This window comes from Vulpes lagopus, chromosome 2 (genome assembly GCF_018345385.1).
Source record: "Vulpes lagopus strain Blue_001 chromosome 2, ASM1834538v1, whole genome shotgun sequence".
Taxonomy (NCBI): Eukaryota; Metazoa; Chordata; class Mammalia; order Carnivora; family Canidae; genus Vulpes; species Vulpes lagopus.
Genome location: NC_054825.1, coordinates 12,223,329 through 12,244,494, shown reverse-complemented (window position 1 = coordinate 12,244,494; position 21,166 = coordinate 12,223,329). Strand labels below are relative to the sequence as shown.

General features: G+C 35.5%; 1 protein-coding gene across 1 annotated transcript in view; it reads right to left on the bottom strand.

The window, feature by feature from the left end:
- CACUL1 (CDK2 associated cullin domain 1) overlaps positions 1–21,166 on the bottom strand; it is a 69,509-nt gene that overhangs the window by 6,817 nt on the left and 41,526 nt on the right. Inside the window, exons 4-7 of the mRNA XM_041740876.1 lie at positions 17,389–17,484; positions 15,275–15,377; positions 9,456–9,545; positions 5,566–5,704 (exon numbers count right to left, since the gene is read on the bottom strand). Coding sequence (XP_041596810.1) covers positions 5,566–5,704; positions 9,456–9,545; positions 15,275–15,377; positions 17,389–17,484 — 428 coding nt within the window. The remainder of the gene's footprint in view (positions 1–5,565; positions 5,705–9,455; positions 9,546–15,274; positions 15,378–17,388; positions 17,485–21,166) is intronic.

The window sequence follows — 21,166 nt, the reverse complement described above, 5'->3', positions numbered from 1 at the left end:
TAGCAAAACATAATCCAAAATCAAACACTCCCCATTAACTCCATGGCTACGCTCCCAATTCACGCCACTATCATCCCTTCCCTACACATCTCCAAGTCTTATTATTAGTCTGGACCATAGCTAGAGCAATCTTATGTAAAAGCATAAATAAGATTATTTCATGCTTCTGATTAAAGTCCTTCAGTGGCTTTCCATCACAGTTAAAAATCAATTCAAATTCATTTTCCCAGTCCTGTGAGACATGGCTTTTGCCTATCTCTCTACCCTCATTTTATACCTCTATTCACTATATGTCAGTCATGCTGGCTTTCCTTCCACCCTAGGACATGCCATCACTTTCTTACTTTCCATCTTCTCTGCCTGTAGCACTCTTACCACCAGTTAGCCATGTGGCAGTCTACTTATCACTCACTGGAATTCTCCCTCTCAGAAGACATTTCATGTTCCAGTTAGCTGGATCAGCCTATCATACATGCCCTATGCCCTGGTCATTCACTCACTCTTTATCCCATGCTCTGTTTCAACTTCTTCACAGCACGTTTTACTATTTGAAATAATTTATTTACATGTTTGTTATTTATCTCCCAACATTAGAACATAAGCTCCATAAAAACAGGAACTTTGCAGTTGTGTCTACCCAGTACCTAGAACAGTATCTACCAGAAAATAAATATTTGCTGATTTTACAAATCAGTGAAAAATTCATAAAAGGCCTCTAGAGACAGACTATGAAGATGCTAGCCCAAGTAATTATTTCATGCTTTGGAGTGATCTTCTAGATTAGCAAAGTTTCCCCACTCCCCTTCTCTGGCTGTGTTCAAGACCATGACAGAAACCTCTTGCTGGGTGAGTGAGGAGTCTCAATGGTCAGCAGGAAGAGAAAATACCCAATGGCCTCTGACGTGTCTTCTCTAGGCTGGGCATTTAGATAAAAACATGCACCACATTTGGTATGTACCAGCCTTAGGTAGCCTATGGAAGTCTCAACGCATGTGCCCTAACACTACTTTTTTTAAACACCTCTCCTGTTAACACTATGCCTACAAAACCAGCTGGTATTCTATATTATTATTTACACTTACATATTATCTTATGTGAGTACCATCACAGCACTATTCACCAAATATTCTGAAACAAATAAATTAATGCTGGTCAAAAAGGAAGACATAGGATTTTATTTCCAGAATCTCAACTTCTAAAGAAAATCTTCATTCCCACCCCTGAAAGGTTAAATAAAAACTGAACGTGCAAAAGTAATAGGAGAAAAATACAGATGTGAAAACAACAGAAGATGGAGAGAGAGAATATAAATATGACATAGCAAGAGACTGCCAAAAATATGACCTAATGTCCCAAGTCTGGAAAGCTATGGCTGCCCTCAAAACCGGACCTGTTACTTAATGAAAAAGTGCCAATTCTAGAGTGACCCTCTAAGCTAAAAGATAACAATATCCCTATAAAGTTCTATTTTGTTCCAGAAATCCAAGTAACAATTACCCTGCAAAATACTTGCCTTTAAAAGCTATTTGGTACAAGCCTTGAAGAGGCCCATAGGCTGGTTTGAAAGAGAATGTTCCATCTGAGGGCATGCATGTTAGAAGTTCCCAAACAAGCTTTCCTCCATAATGTAATCTCAGACACCAATTTTCCCTCCCCCGCCCTCCAATAATCAATTGAATTACACAGGTAACTGATAACAAAATACTGCTTTTAGCTTATATATTAATTCTAGCTTAGAAGTAAGTATATTTCCATGTACCTAAAGATGTTGCACATAAACTTCAGTTCAAATGACAAATTCCCATTAACCGCAATGAAGGATATATTTGACAACATTCACATCATTTCAAAACACTCTGAAGACATTCGGTGCCATCTACATCAAAGCTGGGTGCTACCTTTCAGGACCACACCACGTAAACAGAACACAGTCTTAAATGAAAAAAACCAGTCTGCCGAGCTAAACAGGAATCATGTGACTGGTTAGACATAAACCATAAAATGCTCAATCAGGAGAGCCAATAACAGAATTCTTGTTAGATAGCCTGTACTATATTCTCAAGGTTTTCTGCATCAGTGGGCACCATTTCTTCCAAAACAATCCTAGTCAAATAATCAAGACAGCATCAAGTCTGGCAATGCCGAATACGGAAGGCCCTTACACAAGAGCTGGAAGCGCAGGCAACTTTCTCTCGGCTGCTAAGTACATGGTGTGTGCACATCCTTTCTGACAGTTCTGGACCAGCTCAGCAGTGGAATGGACTAAGTCCTAGAATGTCAGGTGAGGCAGGACCGACAATGTGCAAAGTACCCACCTAAATAATTTGTGCGACAGACTTTAATCCTCAAAATGAATGTATAATATGTTGTTAACTCAGAAATTCTAGAAATGGCCCATTTTGATTTATACAATAAAACAGTTTAGGGCAGCCCCGGTGGCACAGCAGTTTGGCGCCACCTGCAGTCTGGGGTGTGATCCTGGAGACCAGGGATCAAGTCCCACATCAGGCTCCCTGCATGGAGCCTGCTTCTCCCTCTGCCTGTGTCTCTGCCTCTCTCTCTCTCTCTCTCTCTGTGTCTATGAATAAATAAAATCTTTAAAAAAAAAACAAAACAGTTTAACCTTATCACCTCTAGGAATACTAATGTTTAAATTTCAGGCAGAAGTTGTATGAAAGAATTCCAGTGAGAGAATTCCAATTTACACCAAAAATCCAAGGTATTTTCCTGAATATGACCAACCTGGCCTTGGCAGAAGGGCGCCATGTGTCAAGGTTCCACGAGCCTATTTATGGAGTCAGTTACTCATTCATCCCAAGCAAATTTTAAGAACTACTATACACTATGCAGCCCTGCACTCTGTTCCCTTCTTCCAGTTCCAAAATTAGGGTTAGGAAAATATCTCTGGATATGTTTACACAGTTCCACACTGTTCTGGAAGGTGAATTCAAGGTGTTCAGAAAAATCCACGAGCTATCTTCATATATTGCCTCACAGAAATAAGTTTTCGGAAGGCTGCTTACTTTTTAAAGGCATCAATAAACCCACTTCTAAAATTAAAAGCAAACATTCAAATAAAAACATGAATAAAAGCATAAAAGACTTCATTATGGCAAGCCTAGAGAAAACCATAAAAGGTATACTCAAATTATTTTGCATTTAATTAAGAAAAAACTTTTAACTGTAATTCAAAATCCTTAAGCCCTAAAGAAAAAAACTGATAAAGTTACACGAAAATAAAAAACTTCTCCATGACTTAAAATAAAACAAAAAAAACAACCATAAGCAAAGTCATAGACAAACTGAGAAAATTAACTATCTTATCTTGGCCAGAGAATCAATCTCTCACCACAGACACAGCTAGAAAATTCAAGAAAAAAGGCTAGAATTCAAGAAAAAAAAAAGGCTAACAAACAGAAAAGTGAGCAAAGGCATAAACAGGCAGTTTACAGAAAAAGAAATACAAAGCTGATAATATTCTCAGCCTCATTCACAGTAAGAGAAATGCAAATTAAAACAACTCTGAGAAATTATTTTTCACCTGCCAGACCAGTGAAAATCTACAAGCGTAATATTCTCTTACAGCAAGGCCATGAAGAGGACTTCCAAACTGCTACTGGATGTGCAAAGTGGCATAATGCCCTGTAGAAGACCAATTCGATGACATTAATCAAAGTTACAACTACATTTACTCTTGACCCAATGATCTCACTTATGGGAATTTACTCTCCAGACAGACCTGCAAGGGGTACAAAATTATGCACCTACAGGGTATTCATCCCAGCATTCTCTGTCACAGCAGGATAGGAAATAATTCGAGTTGCCATCCACAGGGGACTGGTTAAAAAAAGCTCTATCTACACAATAGAATGAGTAAGGAAGGAGTACAAGTAAGAACATATACTGTATCTGCTTGTATCTTTCTATGAAAAAGCAGCAGTGAAAAGAATCATAATGTATACTTTCTATATCATGACTTTTGAACCACATGAATGTAACAGCTCTTCAAAAATGAGTAAGTAAAATTACTATGGCATTAAACTGCCTCAGTCTGGAATGAAAGTAATTCTGCTATTAGAAATACTGCAATTAATATCAGAGAACACCTGACCACTGGGCTTCAGGGAGAAAAATCAGCTGCCTACTTTCCAGTATTTTCTATGGCTTTGCCTTCCCTTAACTTGACCCAAGAAAGTCAGGCCTACTAGACGGATCTACACAGCTTCCGTGAGTCTTTCCCATGTGAGCTGCCAGTGAGTAGGTAAATGACCAGTGGACTACTCAGTGCCCCGATTCTTACAGGAATACGGATGGCACCAGGACAAAATGGGAATAAATACCAAGGCGTAAGGCTGCAGAGAAGAGATTTTCTGCTTTCTTTCTTGACCTGGGCTGAGACTAGAGACAATAAAAAAACGATCTTGCTCAAGACTGATACTCTGAGATTTAGCTTGACCACAGAACCTATAAAAGAGATTGTTCATCCACAGCCCTAGTCAGATAAGCAAGTCAGTGTTCAGCCTACTATTTGTGATCATAATTTATACCTCAGGGAGAAACCCAGGTGTCTAAACTTTCCATAACTTCCTTTAATGTTAGGAATTCAAATAAAAGAAGATATGTAAAAGTGCTAAGAGTAAGGATTATGAAAACAAAAGGCGTTACTGCACCCTTCAATGATTTGGTGACACAATTGGGTGTTTTCCCATAGCATAATCTATTTCAGTTGAAAATATACACTTTGTGGGCAGCCCAAGTGGCTCAGTGGTTTAGCGCCGACTTCGGCCTAGGGCGTGATCCTGGAGACCCGGGATCAAGTCCCATGTCGGGCTCCCTGCATGGAGCCTGCTCCTCACTCTGCCTGTGTCTCTGCCTCTCTCTCTCTTTCTGTGTCTGTCATAAATAAATGAATAAATAAAATCTTTTTTATAAAAAAAAAAGAAAAGAAAATATATACTTTGCAAGATTTTCTGGGATATAGCTAGGATACCAAATTGCAAATTTTAGAAAAGTCAGCCAAATACACACACACACACACACTCACACACACATTCAAAACCAAGCAAGCAAGGCAAATTTTCTGAACATATCTAAAGAGATCTTCTACTTTTTAAAGAAGAAATAAGTAGAATTTGGGGCAAAAGTAGAAATATGAAAAACAGAATCAAAAAGCTGCTTTACTAGTTTAGTCATCAACTAGTCATTTGCTAAGATCAGTCATAAAAGTACATTATAACTAATCATAAAATTTCACCAATCTTTTCCCAAACATTGAGAACTAATGTAGAGGATCACAACTGGAAGAGTGCTTGTAGACTTCCCAGCCTAACTAACCACCCAATGAGAACTCCTTTCTTCCAAATCCATTTTTAGTGAAGAGCAGCTTCCATTAAAACCAAATTCTAGCTTCACCATTTCCAAATACAGGCAGCTAACCACCTCCCCCAGCAGCATCACCTTGACTGCCTGATGGCTCTTTCCCATTCTAAGAACCCTGGCCCTAACCCCTGGATTAAGGAAATGGACATATTTTGTCAAAAGGGGGGGGGGGGGTAAAAAGCTTGCCTCGTAAAACCATTCTGTATAAGTTCTCTTTGAAGTTTCTGATCTTCAGCAGCATATTCAGAAAGTTCAGATTCCACCGCCGGAGGGAGAATGTTTGGAATAAATTTAGAAAACAGAGTTGGAGCCATCTGAACCCACTCTGGAGGGAAGGAAAAGATTCATTAAGGAAATCATAAAGACAAAATAAATGAAAAAGGGAAAGTTTTCTTTTATTCACAGAAAAAACAAATATTAAACCAAACTTAAAATGGGGGGGAAATTAGTGCAATTCCATTCTTATAAGGAATATAAACAGGTTAAATATCCTTTCTAAAAAAGAACTTATAGTACAAAGAAAGCAGATATTTTTACATTTTGCTGATTTAACAAAACTTTATGAAAATCCCTTGAAAATTGGTGAATGGACCTACTGAAAATTCTAAATATGGGAGGGAAAACACATGAGTGAGATAACCAAAGAATTCTGAGTCGGATGGTACTTAAGAGGCAAGGACTTGGTGGAAATACGAGCCCCTATAAGCATTAATTAAATTAAACAAACAAACAAAACGACTCTTAAATACAGAGAACTAGTAGTTGCCAGATGGGAGATCGGAGGAGGAATAGGCCAAATAGATAAAAGGGATTAAGAAGTACACAATTCCACTTCTAAAACAGTCACAGAGATGAAAAGTACAGCACAGAAAACAGTAAATAATATTGTAATAAAGTAGTATGGTGACAGATGGCAGCTACGCTGATTGTGGTGAGGACTGAGTAATACAGAGAGAACTGTCTAATCAATGTTGTACACCTGAAACCAATATAACGTTACTTATCAACTTTACTTCATTACAAAAAACAAAAACAAACAGACATACACATATGTATACATGTATACTGACTCCAGAATACATAATAGTACGGGTAGCAATAAGCAGACATACAAAAGAAGTACCACAAAAATGGGGAATGAGGTTTGAACATGTAATAAGTAGGCTGAAAGATAACCAGTTTTTTTGAAATAAAAAACTATTTTGCCCCACATTAAATTCTAGCAAATTAAATATCTACAGTATTAAAAGAGAATCAAAATGGTTATCTAACTATTAAGAAAAAGATAAAATATCAAGAGAATACTACAGAAAAATAAACATTCAGCTATCAAAACAAAAAAAGGCAAAGAGAAGATGAAGGAAAACATATGCATCAGATATGACATAGGTGAGTCAGTACCCTTTTTATAAAGCATTTTTATAAATCAGTAAGACCACATAAATGAGTGAAAGACAGGACTAATAATATATAAGAAAAAAAGCCCAGAATAATAGCCTTAATATTCAGAACTCAAGGTAAAATAAACACTCTCTTCCCCTTATTCCATGAACATTAAATATAAATAACACCCACCTGTATCAAGGGCATGCTAAAACTAGCACTCTACTTCCCTGTTGCTGGTCCTAATTTAGCATTGTTACCTGTTTTCAATTGTTTTAATCCTACCCTTTCAAATTTTCCCTTTTGGAAAACGTCTTAGTTGTATGAATCAAAAACCATAAAATGTCAATCTAGATTTAATCCAGTGAACTCACTTTAAAATCTGAGTAAATAATTCTAAATCTGGAAAAAAAAATGTTTAATGCTGTGCAATGCTGGGTCATTGGTTAAATAAAAAATGTCCAACAGAAAAGTTAGACATGACCAAAACAAAACAACAAAAAAACAAGTACCACAAAAAAAAAAAAAAAAATACCAAAGCCAATCTACTCACGCCTTGTATAAACTCAAGGCAAACTGTTCTCAATAGTGTCCCTCCTTCCAACTCAATTCAAATATACCTTTAGAGTCCCCATTCAGTGTCCTGGAGAACCTCTGATCTGTCAGTGAGAGGTGGCAGGAGTCAAACTGATCTGCCATTTTACGGAACTCCAGGCAATCATTAAAATAAAGATGAAGAAATCAAAGAAAAGTGTGTGTATTAAACAAAGAAGGGCAGGATGGGACAGCTGGCACTGTTTCTAAATTAACCTTCTAAAGATAAGATCAGATGGAAACACACCAAAAATCATAATAGTCATAAGAATCTCCAAGGATTAGGGCCCAGGAATTATAGTTTTAAAAACTTTCCTGGGTGATTCAGATGCGTTCATTATACAAAGACCAGCACTTGAGAACCACTGCAATGAACACAACTTTTACATTTAAAATTCAACTTTTATAATATTCTAACCTTTATCTGTCAGGTGAATAAAACTACTTTAACAAACCAGGAACACAATGGGTACTAGCAAGACATGTAAATGTCAAAATATGTTTAATAGTACCTCAGAAAATGCCTAGGGCAGCAAAAGGTTAGTCTCTGATAAAATTCTCCTTTTCAAAAGGACAACTCTCAAATACAGAATTCTCACAAGTAGTAAGAATCCTATTACAAGAGCTCAAATCTGGATAAAACAGCATTTGGATAAATATGTATCTGTAAGTTTTTCTACCCTTAGTGATTAGTTTTATTCTGCAATTTTGTTATTTATGATAAAAGCCAGAGCTGATAAAGCTGCCTACTTGAGCTGATAAAGCCACCTACTTGGGAGACAGAACTTAGAAATTTGTCATACTGTACTTGGATGCCTTCCAAAATTAAAAAATAAGATCATTCACAACCTAGCACTTAAAGAAAAATTCATGAGCCATTTTCATCACATTTAGTAAAATGAACGCAAAACTGTGAGAAACTAGAAACATCAGTTTATTGGACATGTGTAATAAAATATTTTTGCTATTTATATAGGTAATTACTAAGAAAAACTTGTTTATGAAGTTATGAAGAAGAGAGGAAGACCTGATGCATATTCAAGTTAACATTATTACATCTGGATATTCTAGAAGACCCTAACTGTTTAAAGTAGCCTGGGAAAGAAGGTATTTCTGACATCATAGTCCACTGTCAGTACCACAGTTTTTAATTGGTTTCCATTTTGGCAAGCTAAATTTTGACATATCTTTCAAATTAATTAAGCAAACAAGCCATCAATTAATTAAATTAGCTACTGAACCTAACTGAATAGTAATAAAAACAGCTAATGTCAGACATGCTTATTATCAGTTACTATGTTAAGCTCTTTAGATCATGTTTTATTTCATTTAATCCTTACATGACATAAGAATTCCACAAAAAAAGTATTGTCAAAAAAGCATCCCTTATGTTTCACTAGACTGTGCACAATGTTCTACCCTGAGAACTTTTGCAATCTCTCTACTATGGACTTTTTATAAATTTGCTAGACAACTGTATAACAAGTTTGAGGTTCTGGCTTACAAACAGGAAAGATACATACAAAAATATCTTGGGATTCCTTTAAATTCACAATGGCTTTTTTAAATTCTACATTAAGATAATTTACAAATCATGCCTTTAAATGTAGTAATCTTTGATTTTTGGCTCTGCTATTCTCCCTCTCCTCACAATAGACTTATAAAATGACTAATTTTTCCAACACTTCTCAATGCCTTGCCAGTTACAAAACAGGCCTAGGAAGATGTAGTCATGGCAATATATGTCTATGTGTATCTGGAGTGTTGGGTATAGATGAAGGAGAAACTCCACAGCAAAAAGGACAGAGATTAATTAACACTAGACATGAGATTCAATTTTATCCTAAATGTCTGCTACCAATTATTTCTTGTATTTCCTAAACTAGTTAGTTTTCATCAGTAAAGAAAGAATTCCAGGTGAGTCTGGAGCTTACATTTGACAATAATGAGTGTAGTATCTACTCAATTTTTTTTTGTTCTAACAAATCCAATTACCATTAGGTCTCAAAAAACACATATGGAAACACTGCCCTCTTGGATAAGCCTGGAGCTGTCATAAACAAATGAGTCCAAGCCCAAAAGAAATGATGACTGTTTACCTGGTCTGAGAGTGTACAGGCCTTTCACAATATTTGCCATAGTTGAAGGTGTGACCTGAAATGGTGTTGACTGGGCTTCTAAAAGTAAAGCTGAAAGAAGAAGAGAAAATGGGTTATAAAGTGACAGAACACACTGATTGTCAAGGTTTCTCTATTATTATTTCTTCCAAAGACAAGAGGCAAACACGTCCAAGAACAGAACAGTCCCAAAGGACTAACCAAGTCTATACCCTAAGAATTTTTTTTAAAACTCCAATGCAGTAAAGCTCAATCTAACAAGCAAATATATACAGGTCTGTTAGAGCACTAATGGAGATAATTCAATTCATGGAGGTTCTGAAAATAAGCTTTTGGAAAGCAGTGTTATACTTAGCAAGTGAGTGAAAGTGCTTCCCATTAAGTTCATGAGTCAGAAGATTTACATTTGGAAAATAAAATGTTCTCTAAATCCCCAATCATTTCTCTTTCCCCAAATCACCATATTTGAACCCCTTGGGATTTTTCTGAAACACACATTATTGGTAATTTTAGTAACTGCAATAGGTGTCAGAAACTCACATTCCCAAATGCTACAGCTACACATACTTCTTCCTTCCTAAACATAAAGGCAAGACGTTGTCTGGCTCTTCCTCACTTTACTGACTCTCACAACCACATGACCCCAACTGACCACACCAAGAGTCACAGCTTTCTTTTAGGTTATCCTCTTCCAACAAAAATTTTATTAAAACATTTTTAAATAAATAGGAATAATTCCTCTAGATAACACCATTAACAGATATGAATGTATTTCATCATCTTAGTGGATACAACAGATAACACTAATTCCAAAGAGTTCATTTTTACTTTCTCAAAGACCACCTGCAATTTACTACCCCCCAAACCCGTAAGACTTGGCACAATTTTATTCTAAGCCAGGCTTCTTTGCCTTTTCGAAAATGAAAACGCCTCCTCACTTGGCCAGCAATGATTTTATAGTTTTCAAACATAAAATGGGAGTTACATTTGAATTTATATGATGAAAGCCAGAGGTGTACTGTTCAAGTGTATCCTTCTGATTATATCAGCAGTAGACAGTAATAACTCTGAATGGCACAGATAAATTTTAAGGATGACAAATGTTAAGCACTACAGAAAATCATGTTTTAGAATGTAATGTTTAAAAATTGCAATTTTAAATTTTAGGTTATGGGAGTCTCTTCAAATCAAGGTTACCTCTAATTTCAACATGTGCCACACACGTAGGCTCTATTTCTATTAATTCATTTTTCTACTTTTTGACCAATTGTTTTGGCCTTCGTAAGTCTTATTTCCACTAACACTTCACATTTAATCACACATTTAATATGTAGTCAAATATATATTTGTAAATGAAAAAATGATGCATTCACAGATTAAATTATACATAAAATACATTAAAATTAATTTGAGATGTATTAATAAAAAGAATTACATTCAATAACAAATAACTACAGAATTGAGAAGGTCTTACAGTTCACTAAAATCTTCTCCACCTAAATTATTTTTAGGAGAATAGTGTTTAGGAGATTTTCTAGTTGGTTTCCTCTTTTAAGGAAAAAGAAGAGAATCTGGGGGTGGGGTAAAACAGCAGCTTGAGACCAGGAAGAAAATTATTTCTTGAGGATTTAATAGGTGCTATGTACTTTACAAGTATAATTCTCATAAACTTTACTTAGGATTTACTTTCTCACAAGCTTAATTATCATCTACTTTTTTTAACAGATAAGGAAACTGAGGCTAAAAAGAAAATTAAAAACACTGCATAATTCATCCAAAGTTACAGAGCTATCAAGTAGCAGAGAGGTCTGAGAACCTGTGTTTCACTCTAAATTCTATATTCTTTCTAGTTTACCATGCCACCAATGAAATACAGATCTTATATGTAACAGGTACCAGTAAGGTGTTATCTTAGTGTAACAGTTTTCTCCCCAAAATCACACAATTAAAAAAAAAAAAAAGGGATCCTCCAACAATTTCACTGACTGTCGATTTTAAGTTAACAGTTTTAAAACTAGAATAGGACTTTAGTGAACTTCCAGGACTAATCTCTTTCTTTACAGTTCATGACATTGCAGTCTAGAGAGATTAAGTGTTGTCCTAAGAGTCACACAGCTTCTTAATAGCTGAACTGGAACCAGAACCAAGTTCCTCGACTCTTTCAATTACTCCTCAGAGTTATCAACTTACCAAAGACCTTCTCTTCTGTTTTAATTTGAGAATTCTTAAAATCAAAACTAAAATTAAAAATATTTTTGACTTCCAAGAAGTTCAAACTACAAGGGTCTGAACTAAAAGGCAGAATCTAAGGATAATAACTGATAATTACCTAAGTTTTTAAAGCCCTCTGTCAAAGTATACTATAAATCTTCTACTACAACTCAATATATTACATTTTCTCAAGAAACTTCTACCATTAACTGGCCCATTTTGTCGTATTTATTCGGAATCATCAATATAGAAATACTACAGATGCCCTGGCTAATGGAGATCCTAATATTTCTGTTTTCAAAGTTTAATGCAAAGTAAAAATTACTTTCAAAGGAAAACAATTTTACTACCAGCCAAAAGTAGAAGCCGTTTTATTTTGTAAGCACATGTATACAGAAAGATGGTTAGAAAACAGCCTTTATTTGCAGCAAGAAGTCCCTGTCTTCATTCACAAAACAATTCTTAAAACAGGGCATTAAAAAAACAAAAAACAAAAAAACAGGGCATTTACCAGAGAGGGTGTTCATTTTGCTTTGTTGTAAAACCAGGTCCCTAAATTCTTTCAGAAGGCCTCCCATGGAGAGGTGTGTCCGCATCCACTCACCTGGAATCTGAGCTCTAGAACTACCTGCCTAACAGAACACAGTAACAGTGACACTGTGCCAGTTTCCAGGCCAAGGACTTAAGGAACTGGCTGACTCCATTTCCTCTACCTTGGGACACTTGCTCTGAGTGAAACACAAGAGAGGAAAAACTGCAGCCACTACAACTCGCTAGTCATACAAGTAAGTCATCTTCAAAGTCCCCAACCCCTGGGTGAATCACATCCACCAATGCAGAGTACAGAGGAGAGAAAGTGCCCTACCTACCAAGCCCTGCCCAGATTGCAGATCTGTGAGCAAAATGAAAGACTTTATTAAAAAAAAACTATATTTTGGGGATCCCTTGGTGGGTCAGCGGTTTAGCACCTGCCTTTGGCCCAGGGCGTGGTCCTGGAGTCCCGGGATCGAATTCTGCATCAGGCTCCCTGCATGGAGCCTGCTTCTCCCCGCCTCTTCCTGTGTCTGTGTCTCTGCCTCTCTCTCTCTCTCTCTCTGTGTGTCTCTCATGAATAAATAAATAAATCTTTTTTTAAAAAAGAAAAGAAAACTATGTTTTGGGGTAGTTTAATAGAGTTAATAATAAATTGAAACACCAGCATTTTCAAGTGTATCTAAAGCCACAAAAGGAAATTAACTCATCAGAATTTAGAATACAGATTTGGAGTGTAGTTGTTTTGTTGGCATGAGTGACAAGTATAGGAAAATGCACAACTAGAGACAAGAAATCAATTCTTCATAAGCTGTGTTTTTCCAATTTAATTAATATTAATCTTTTTATGCCTCAACTTCTCCGTCTTTAAAATGGACGTAATGATTAATATACCTTAGAGTTATGAGAAATAAATGTTAGTATCCATAAAGTATCTAGAACAGGTCCCACTAAAATAATAAGCAGTGAATATATGTATTTTTAAAAAATCTTCTTGAAGACCATCCACATAGCATTACTAAACACTTAAGAATATCCCTTGTTACAGAGGCCAAACCAATGAAGCCAGGGGTCACTGTCTGAATCTCTTACTTTAAAGGATTGCCTGGTAATTGCTCAGTAAATATGCGATAGGCTCAGTTTTATACAATTTACAAAAGCTTTGGAGTGCCTGGGTGGCTCAGTCGTGTCCAACTCTTGATCTCAGCTCAGGTCTTGATCTTGGGGTCATGAGTTCAAGCCCTGCATTGGGCTCCATGCTGGGAGTGGAGCCTACTCCAAAAAAAAAAAAAAAAAAAAAAAATTAAAAAGCTTAAAGAACTTAACAGTTTACATGGAAGAGAAAGGTGTATCTACCTTTAAGTATATTTTTGAGTGAAAATCAAACTATGTAATAAACAAGAAGAGGATTACTTTTTAAGAAAATAAAGTACAAATTAATTCAAAGTTTAAAAGGAAAAAAAAATTCATTTTTTTCCTGACTTTATGTGGAGAGGCCTTTATATGGAGACTTCACAGGGTGTGATCTCATAAAATGACCAGGAATCTATGGAAAACTCATATGGATCAGAAAAGAGATTTCTCTTGCCAGATTTGGACTACTATATTCTCTTTGAATATTCTCTTCGCATATGCCCAATAAAACTTATTTCCAAATTAATGACAAATATAAAAACATATTCACAGAGAAAATTAAAGCTTTTGTACTTTAGAGAAATTGTGTCATTCCTCTAAAGAATTTTAATAGGGAAGACTTCAAAATGCTGTGTTCTATCTTACAATGAAAGCAAAGACCATGTCAACATCAGAGATAATACTTAAGAGGTTATTAACAGCTGGAAAATCTCATGAGATTATGTTTAAAGATGTTTATAAATATCTGTCCAGCTTTTTTTTTAAAAAAGTCATGCTCCCAAGATTTTGGTCTCTATTCTTATTTTAAAATCCTTAATGCGGATGCCTGGGTGGGTCAGTGGTTGAATGTCTGTCTGCCTTCAGCTCAGGGTGTGATCCTGGGGTCCTGGGATCAAGTCCTGCACTGGGCTCCCTGCAGGAACCCTGCCTCTCCCTCTGTCTCTCTCATGAATAAATAAAATCTTGAAAAAAAAATCTGTTGGGAACATAATGATGAAATAAACATTACCTTCATCTACCACATTATTTGAAAACTTGGCCTTTTTAAAATACTGGACCAATGTTTAATAATTCCTTCTCTTAATTTAAACTCAAAAATAAAAAAAGTTTATGGTCAAGCTTAGAACAATTCTTCTGTAAATTATGGTAAAAGTTCACTGTGGTAGAAACTAATTATGACGATTAGAAAAGCAAAAAATATACACTATAAATTCAAGTATGTGCCAAATTCTAAAAAATAACTTCAATGATATGTCACATAAAATATGAACTTTTAAAAGATGCTTGAGTGAGACATTAGGTTGTAGGGACTTCCTAACTCCGCTTGAGAGGTATACTCTTTTAGGAAAGGTAGGATAAATGAGGGGGTAGAGGGCCCAAGAATAGTGGGAAAAGAAAAACTAACTGAATTTTTATCTGCTTACTTACTAATCTACATTACTATGTTAAACCTTTTACAAATCCCAATTCATAGAAAAAAACTCCTGAGACTGAGAAGCTTGCCTAAGACATAGTTAATAAATGATAGAGTCAGAAAAGAGAAGGGATTTTACACCAGAGAGTAAAAATCAGAGAGTTCTGTGCTACCATTTCAAAGATACAACATTGTACTCCTTCTAGAATTACCAGTAACAAAGTTAGGGGTGAATCCCTTAATAATATTTCCCCCATTGTCATGGAGGAAAAAAAGGAAGTATCAGGCCAGATATAAAAGCATTGTCCTATGACCTGGCTAAGTTGCTCCCAGCTCTCTGGGGGGCTTCAAGTCACATTTTCAATTCCTCTGGGTTTCTAGAGAACTGGAATTCAACACCTCTTACTATATGATTCAGAAGATGTCAACACTGGACTGTACATGCATTCTCTGATCAAAAATCAAAAAGATCATTGCTAGTTATCTCATCCCCAAGGGTTGAATTACTTACGCATTAGGCTGTAAATGTGCTTTTCTGCAACATGTTCCGTAAACAGCTTTATAAGGTCATCTTTTAGGTCTCTGTTAAGCTTGGTTTCGATGTAAAACTTATTCTGAAAAAGAAAATAAATTATTTTTTAGTGCTTAAATTAGGGGGAAATGATTTAATGAGCTGAAGCACTTAAAAAATAAATTACTTTAGGAAACAATTCATAAAGGTATCAATTAAAACATAAAAACTCAGTATCAAAAAACAAAAGCTCTGCTACTATCAGTTCTGTCTTTCTGGCATGGGCTTAAAGCACATAAAGATAAAATGCTATGAACCATAAAGATAAAATGCTATGAACCTAAAGAACAAAGGAAGACACTCAACATTAAATAAACAGAAATGTAGAGGCAAATGTACCACACTGTGTGACAGGCACATAATATGCCCTTTAAAAAGACTACATCACCATCAAAAAGCAACAACAGGAAACACTAATAAAAGGTATTCCATTTATCAATAATCTAGGCTGAGAGCAGGCAGTAGACATGGACTGGTTGACTCCTCAACATACAATCCACTTCACTGATTAGTCTAAATTATTCAGCTTATAGCATTCTTAGGAATGGTCTTTGGTTCAAAAGCAGACACATGACCCAACACAGAGCAATCAGATTGAGAGAAGCCTAAGCTTCAGTGTAAAGAATCTTAATACTCATGGCCATGAGAACAAGATAAAACTGATATTGTGTACATCAAGGAGACAAGAAAGAACCTGAGTCCCTAGTAACACTATTGAACCATGGGATTCAACCAACACTAGAGACTGCCGTGTTTGTGGGGTTTTATTACAAGAGATTAATACTTTTCCCTATTTACTTAAATCACTTTGAATAGGGGTTCTGTTTTTTGTAGCCAAAAGCATCCCTATCAGAATGACTGGCAAGTCAAGATTTTGTTCATGTTTAAATGTTAACTCAATGTATAGATGTGGAAAATAAAAACAATGTTAACAAGCTATTCACTGATTCTCTTAATTCTTAAACACACTGTGAAAATTATAAAAATAACATGCACATAGTAACAAAATAAAACCATTCAATAAAAACCAGTCTCCCACAGCAGACCCTCTGTTGCATTCTTAAAAGTTCCATTTGGCTGGGAAAACTTTCATATCTTTCTAAAATGCTGCTGGCATGTATATGGATATGCTTTTTTTCCCCCAATAAAGAAAAAAAAGACTTGCTATGAAGAAATATCACATATTGCTTTGCATTTTGCTTTTTCACCTAATGTATCTGGAGAAGATTTCTCTCTAAACATATGTACATGTCATTACCTTTAACTGCTTATTTTTCTACTGTAAATATTTCCCACAAATGATTTAAGTAACAGTCCCCTGCTGATAGTACAGATTTCTTTCAATGTTCTGTTTTGTTTTTTCAGTAAAGTTTACTTTATGGAGAATAAATCATTTTGAAGATTAGTATTCCACATATAGAAATCTTTATGCTAAAGAATGTAGGATCAACCAAACATCCCATTTCCTAATCTAATAAACAGGAATTGGGATAATGTTTGCTAAGGGCCCCTGCCTTCAACAGGAACACCAACATTAAGATTCTATATGATTTTATATATTTAGGAGAGAAGGGCCTAATCAACAAAGTCAATAGTCCATAAATTATACTTGTGGCATAATTCTCCAAATGACAGAGATCATCATAATGGAAGAAAACTTTATTCTATTTTTTTATGTAATGATTTATTTGGCATTTATCATATACCATGTTTTTAGATAGACATCTTAACTCTCTACTTTCTGAGGACAAGATATCTTTCTTGTATTTTATTTTCCAAGCACAGTATCTTCCATATGGCAGAAATAAAACAAATGCTGAGTACTTTTTAATAATGCCTAATTGTCTATTCAGCAGTGTTATTTACGAAATTTTTAAACAGTAAAAGGGTAAACAATTCTATGTCAACACAATCAAACATTACTGAAATAGATTAATTTTCATTTCTAACACAATACATAGAAAAGATAAACAGAACATGCTTATTAACTGGATCTATCTGTACTTAGATCAATAAACTGAGATACCTGGAAAGGGAAAACAGCTCTAACTTACCATATATATGAAAAGAGGCACAATGCTCTGCAATGCTCCCATATACTGTCCAAGAGCTATATTAAATCTTTCAATATAGAGATCTGGAGGGCTGGCCTGTGAGAAGGAACATAAATGTAATCATTCTGGGAAACCAAGGTAAAGACCTTCCATTCACCACAATCCAAAATGCAAACAGACTCAGAAGTCTGAGTTAAAATTCTTATTGAAATTCACAATAAAGAAAAGGAGAAGGCTTATATTCTGAAAGTCATTTAACACTTCTATCTTTGTTCCAAAATCTGCTATGCAAAACTAAGGTTTGGTTTAGCGGTCTTTAAAAACTGTAACTTGGGATGCCTGGGTGGCTCAGTGGTTGAGCATCTACCTTCAGCTCAGGGCATGATTCCAGGGTCCTGGGATCATGTCCCACATCAGGCTCCCTGCAGGGAGCCTGCTTCTCCCTCTACCTATTTCTCTTTCTCTGTGTCTCTCATGAATAAATAAATAAAATCTTTAAAAAAAATTTTTTTTAAATTAAAAACTGTGTAACTTTACCATGTTAGTTAAAAGGCTTGCTTGGTTAATGGGTAAAAAGTTCACAAGTTGTATTTATTAAGATAAATGAGTTTAAAAATTATCACTTAACTATGGACATTTCCTATAGGAACCAAACTAGATTTGGGCCAAGAAGAAGAAATAGAAAGAAAAAAAAAAAACCTCCAGGAAATGGTATAGGCTTAATATACTATTAGAATGGATGTTGAATTTTTATAATTACCTTAGGCACAGTAATGTTCTGAGTTCTCTATCAACTTAGTTGTAAGCCACTTCTATAGCTAACCAATTAGCCAGAAAGTAGGGACTTAAATGGTTCATATACATCTGTAGCTCTGGAGAACAATAAAATAAACATAATACATGTCCGGCTTTTAACTCATTGTTACCAAAATATCAAACCATAAAGCCATCAAAAGAACACTTCCAGTTTTACTGCGTGTTATAGGCTAAATTATGTGTCCCCCATTCCAAATTCATATGCTGAAGCCCAAACCAGTGTGGCTGTCTTTGGAGTAAGGAAGCAATTAAGGCTAAATAAATGAGGTCGTAAGAGTGAAGCCCTGATCCTTTGCAACTAGTGTCATAAAAATTGAGACCAGGCGGTTCACTCTCCCTCCTCTTCTCTTCTCTCTTTCCCTCCATCCTAACTCACCCCCTAGCACACTCAGAGGAAAGGCCCTGTGAGTAGACGGCAAGCCCGTAGCTGTCTACAATCCAGGAAGAGAGTTCTCATCAGAGACCAAATCAGCTGCTACCTTAATCTTAAGACTCCCCAGCCTTGAGAACAGGGAGAAGTAAATTTCTGCTGTTTAAACTACCCAGAGTCTGTGGCACTTTGTTATGGCAGCCCCAGCAGACTAAGGCACTGTGTTTTATGAAAGCACATCCATCTACTACTTCATTTTATTCTCTAAAGCTAAATTAATTAGGTACTACTTTAATACTGAAGAAACACACAACTGGACAAGTCATATGTCTAAGATTAGAGTTAAAGAGGATAGATTCAAGTCTTCCAGGTAAGAATTCATTCCAGGACCACAGAATTTGGGAGATGGGCACGGCACAAATCATCATGCAAACGAAAGTGATTCCAACCCATGGCAGTCTCATTACCTGATAACCATACCCTGTACAGAAAGTCTTACTTTCGAACAAGGAAACCAAGGAAATGTCACACTGAAAGATTCCTAACAATGAAATTATAAAACCACTTCAGCTAACCTGTTTTAGAAATGTCCAAATGTCCCAATATTATTTTTAAAATAAGATTTAATTTATATTTTTTTCAGTTCTACTTAGATGTTAGAATATGTGTAGTGAACTGTCTTACTTCTAATTCATCTTCCATTATTGCATATTGAGAAATTTGCACATACTAAGTCCTTTACCTTTATTTTTCATAGTTTTCCTAATTACCTGCAAATTGAATGTAATTTCCATTCTACATATGAGGCTATTAGGGCTCAAAAGACGGCAAATAAGCCCAAGAACTAAGGCTCAAACCTTGGTCAATCTGAGTCCTTCCATCTATTTACAGTACATTCCATTTTAGCACCCTGTAACCTTTAGAAAAATTTAGGTCATGCTGTCTGTTTTCATATCCTGTTCTTCTCACATGCAGCCCAGCACAGCACACCCATGGCACTATGAACAGTTTGGTGGGCTGTTTTAGATCCCCTCAACTCTTTTCTTCCAAATGCCTTTATCATCACCCCTAATCAGTCACCCTGGCTAACTTCTATTCACTCTTCAAAATTATGTGTCACTTCCTCAAAACTGTGTATGAGATATACGGCCCTCAGCTAGGGCACCATTCCACTTCTTCACTTTTCGCACTAGGTGGTCTCTGCCACTAAACTTCAAGCCCTGGGGGGCAAGACTTGTTTCTTATCTTTATACCTCCAGAGCAGACTGCAGAACCCGGAACACAGCATGTACACATAAATGCATTTCTTTGCAAGGAAAAGTCTTGCTTAAATCTAAATCTAACCTAACCTAGCCTTGTTTCGATCTAAACTGCTTTCAAATTATATAACAAGCTTGTATTGACATTAGGCAATTCATTTAACCCTCTAACCCTCTGAATTTCAATTTCCATAAATATAAAATAGGAAAATTGTACTACTTCCAAGATGTGCCAACAATCAAAGAAAATAATATGCATATGCTTTGACAAATGTCAAACATTATAAATGCACATGCAACTACTGAGGGTAAGTAAACTTATGAATTAACTATTTGTCTAGTACTTTGGAAAAACCTATTTATTAACATCACTAAAGTCATGCTTTGTTAACAAAAGAAACTGGGGAAAATGGTTCTACATTATGGGCAAACTTTTAACTATAACTAATGGACAGAATCACATGTAGTATCTTTTTCTAAACTGCTGCAAAGAACTCTGGAAATGATATTTCAGCATTCAAAGAAATAAATTTTAGAAGTATTATATGAGAAAAAGAAAATCTGAAGAATTTTTGCATTAAAATAATTTTCCCTCTTCATAAAAGGACACTTTATCTATTCAAAAGTTAAAAGTATGAACATTGATCAAAAGGCACACTTAATGGCAGAGAGAATAAATAAAATTAAATTCCTTAGTTATTCTTTTCAAGAATTCCCAAAGCCTCAAAGGTTATAAGTATTAAAAAGCACTTTTTGTACTAAATCAAATGTCAGAACATTTACTTAGCTTTTTAGTTCTACATTTCATGCAGCACTTACTCAAAACCTTTTAAATGACAGGACTATAAATTATAACAGTCTTTTAAAATAAATCCAATCTCTTTACGAGGAACTAGAAATAACTGCCATTAAAAAAAAAATAACAAATTGTTCCTCCTTAAAACTTAAGTTCAGTATACCCTGGGCCCCATTGGGGAAATTGCTATGTATTTGATTTATATTATTCAACATGAATGTATTTGGCTTGGACATTAAATGAAATTTTTTACATTAAAATAAGCAAGCTTCATTTCCTTCTCGAAAGAAAGAAAAAGCAAGCAAGCAAGCAAGCAAGAAAGAGCAAGCGAGGTGCCAGAAAAATACCCATTGCTCTAAACTCGCTTCAACTTTTCATAACTGAGCTAGATTCCCTGAAATTTGTAACATAGCTGGTGGAAATGCTTCAATTTCTTGTTTTTGTTTAAATGAGTAATACATTCATCTGGTTTAAAATTCAAATGCATTCAAAAGGAAGTAAAAAGTTTACCTTTATTCCTTCCCCGCTGAATCAACA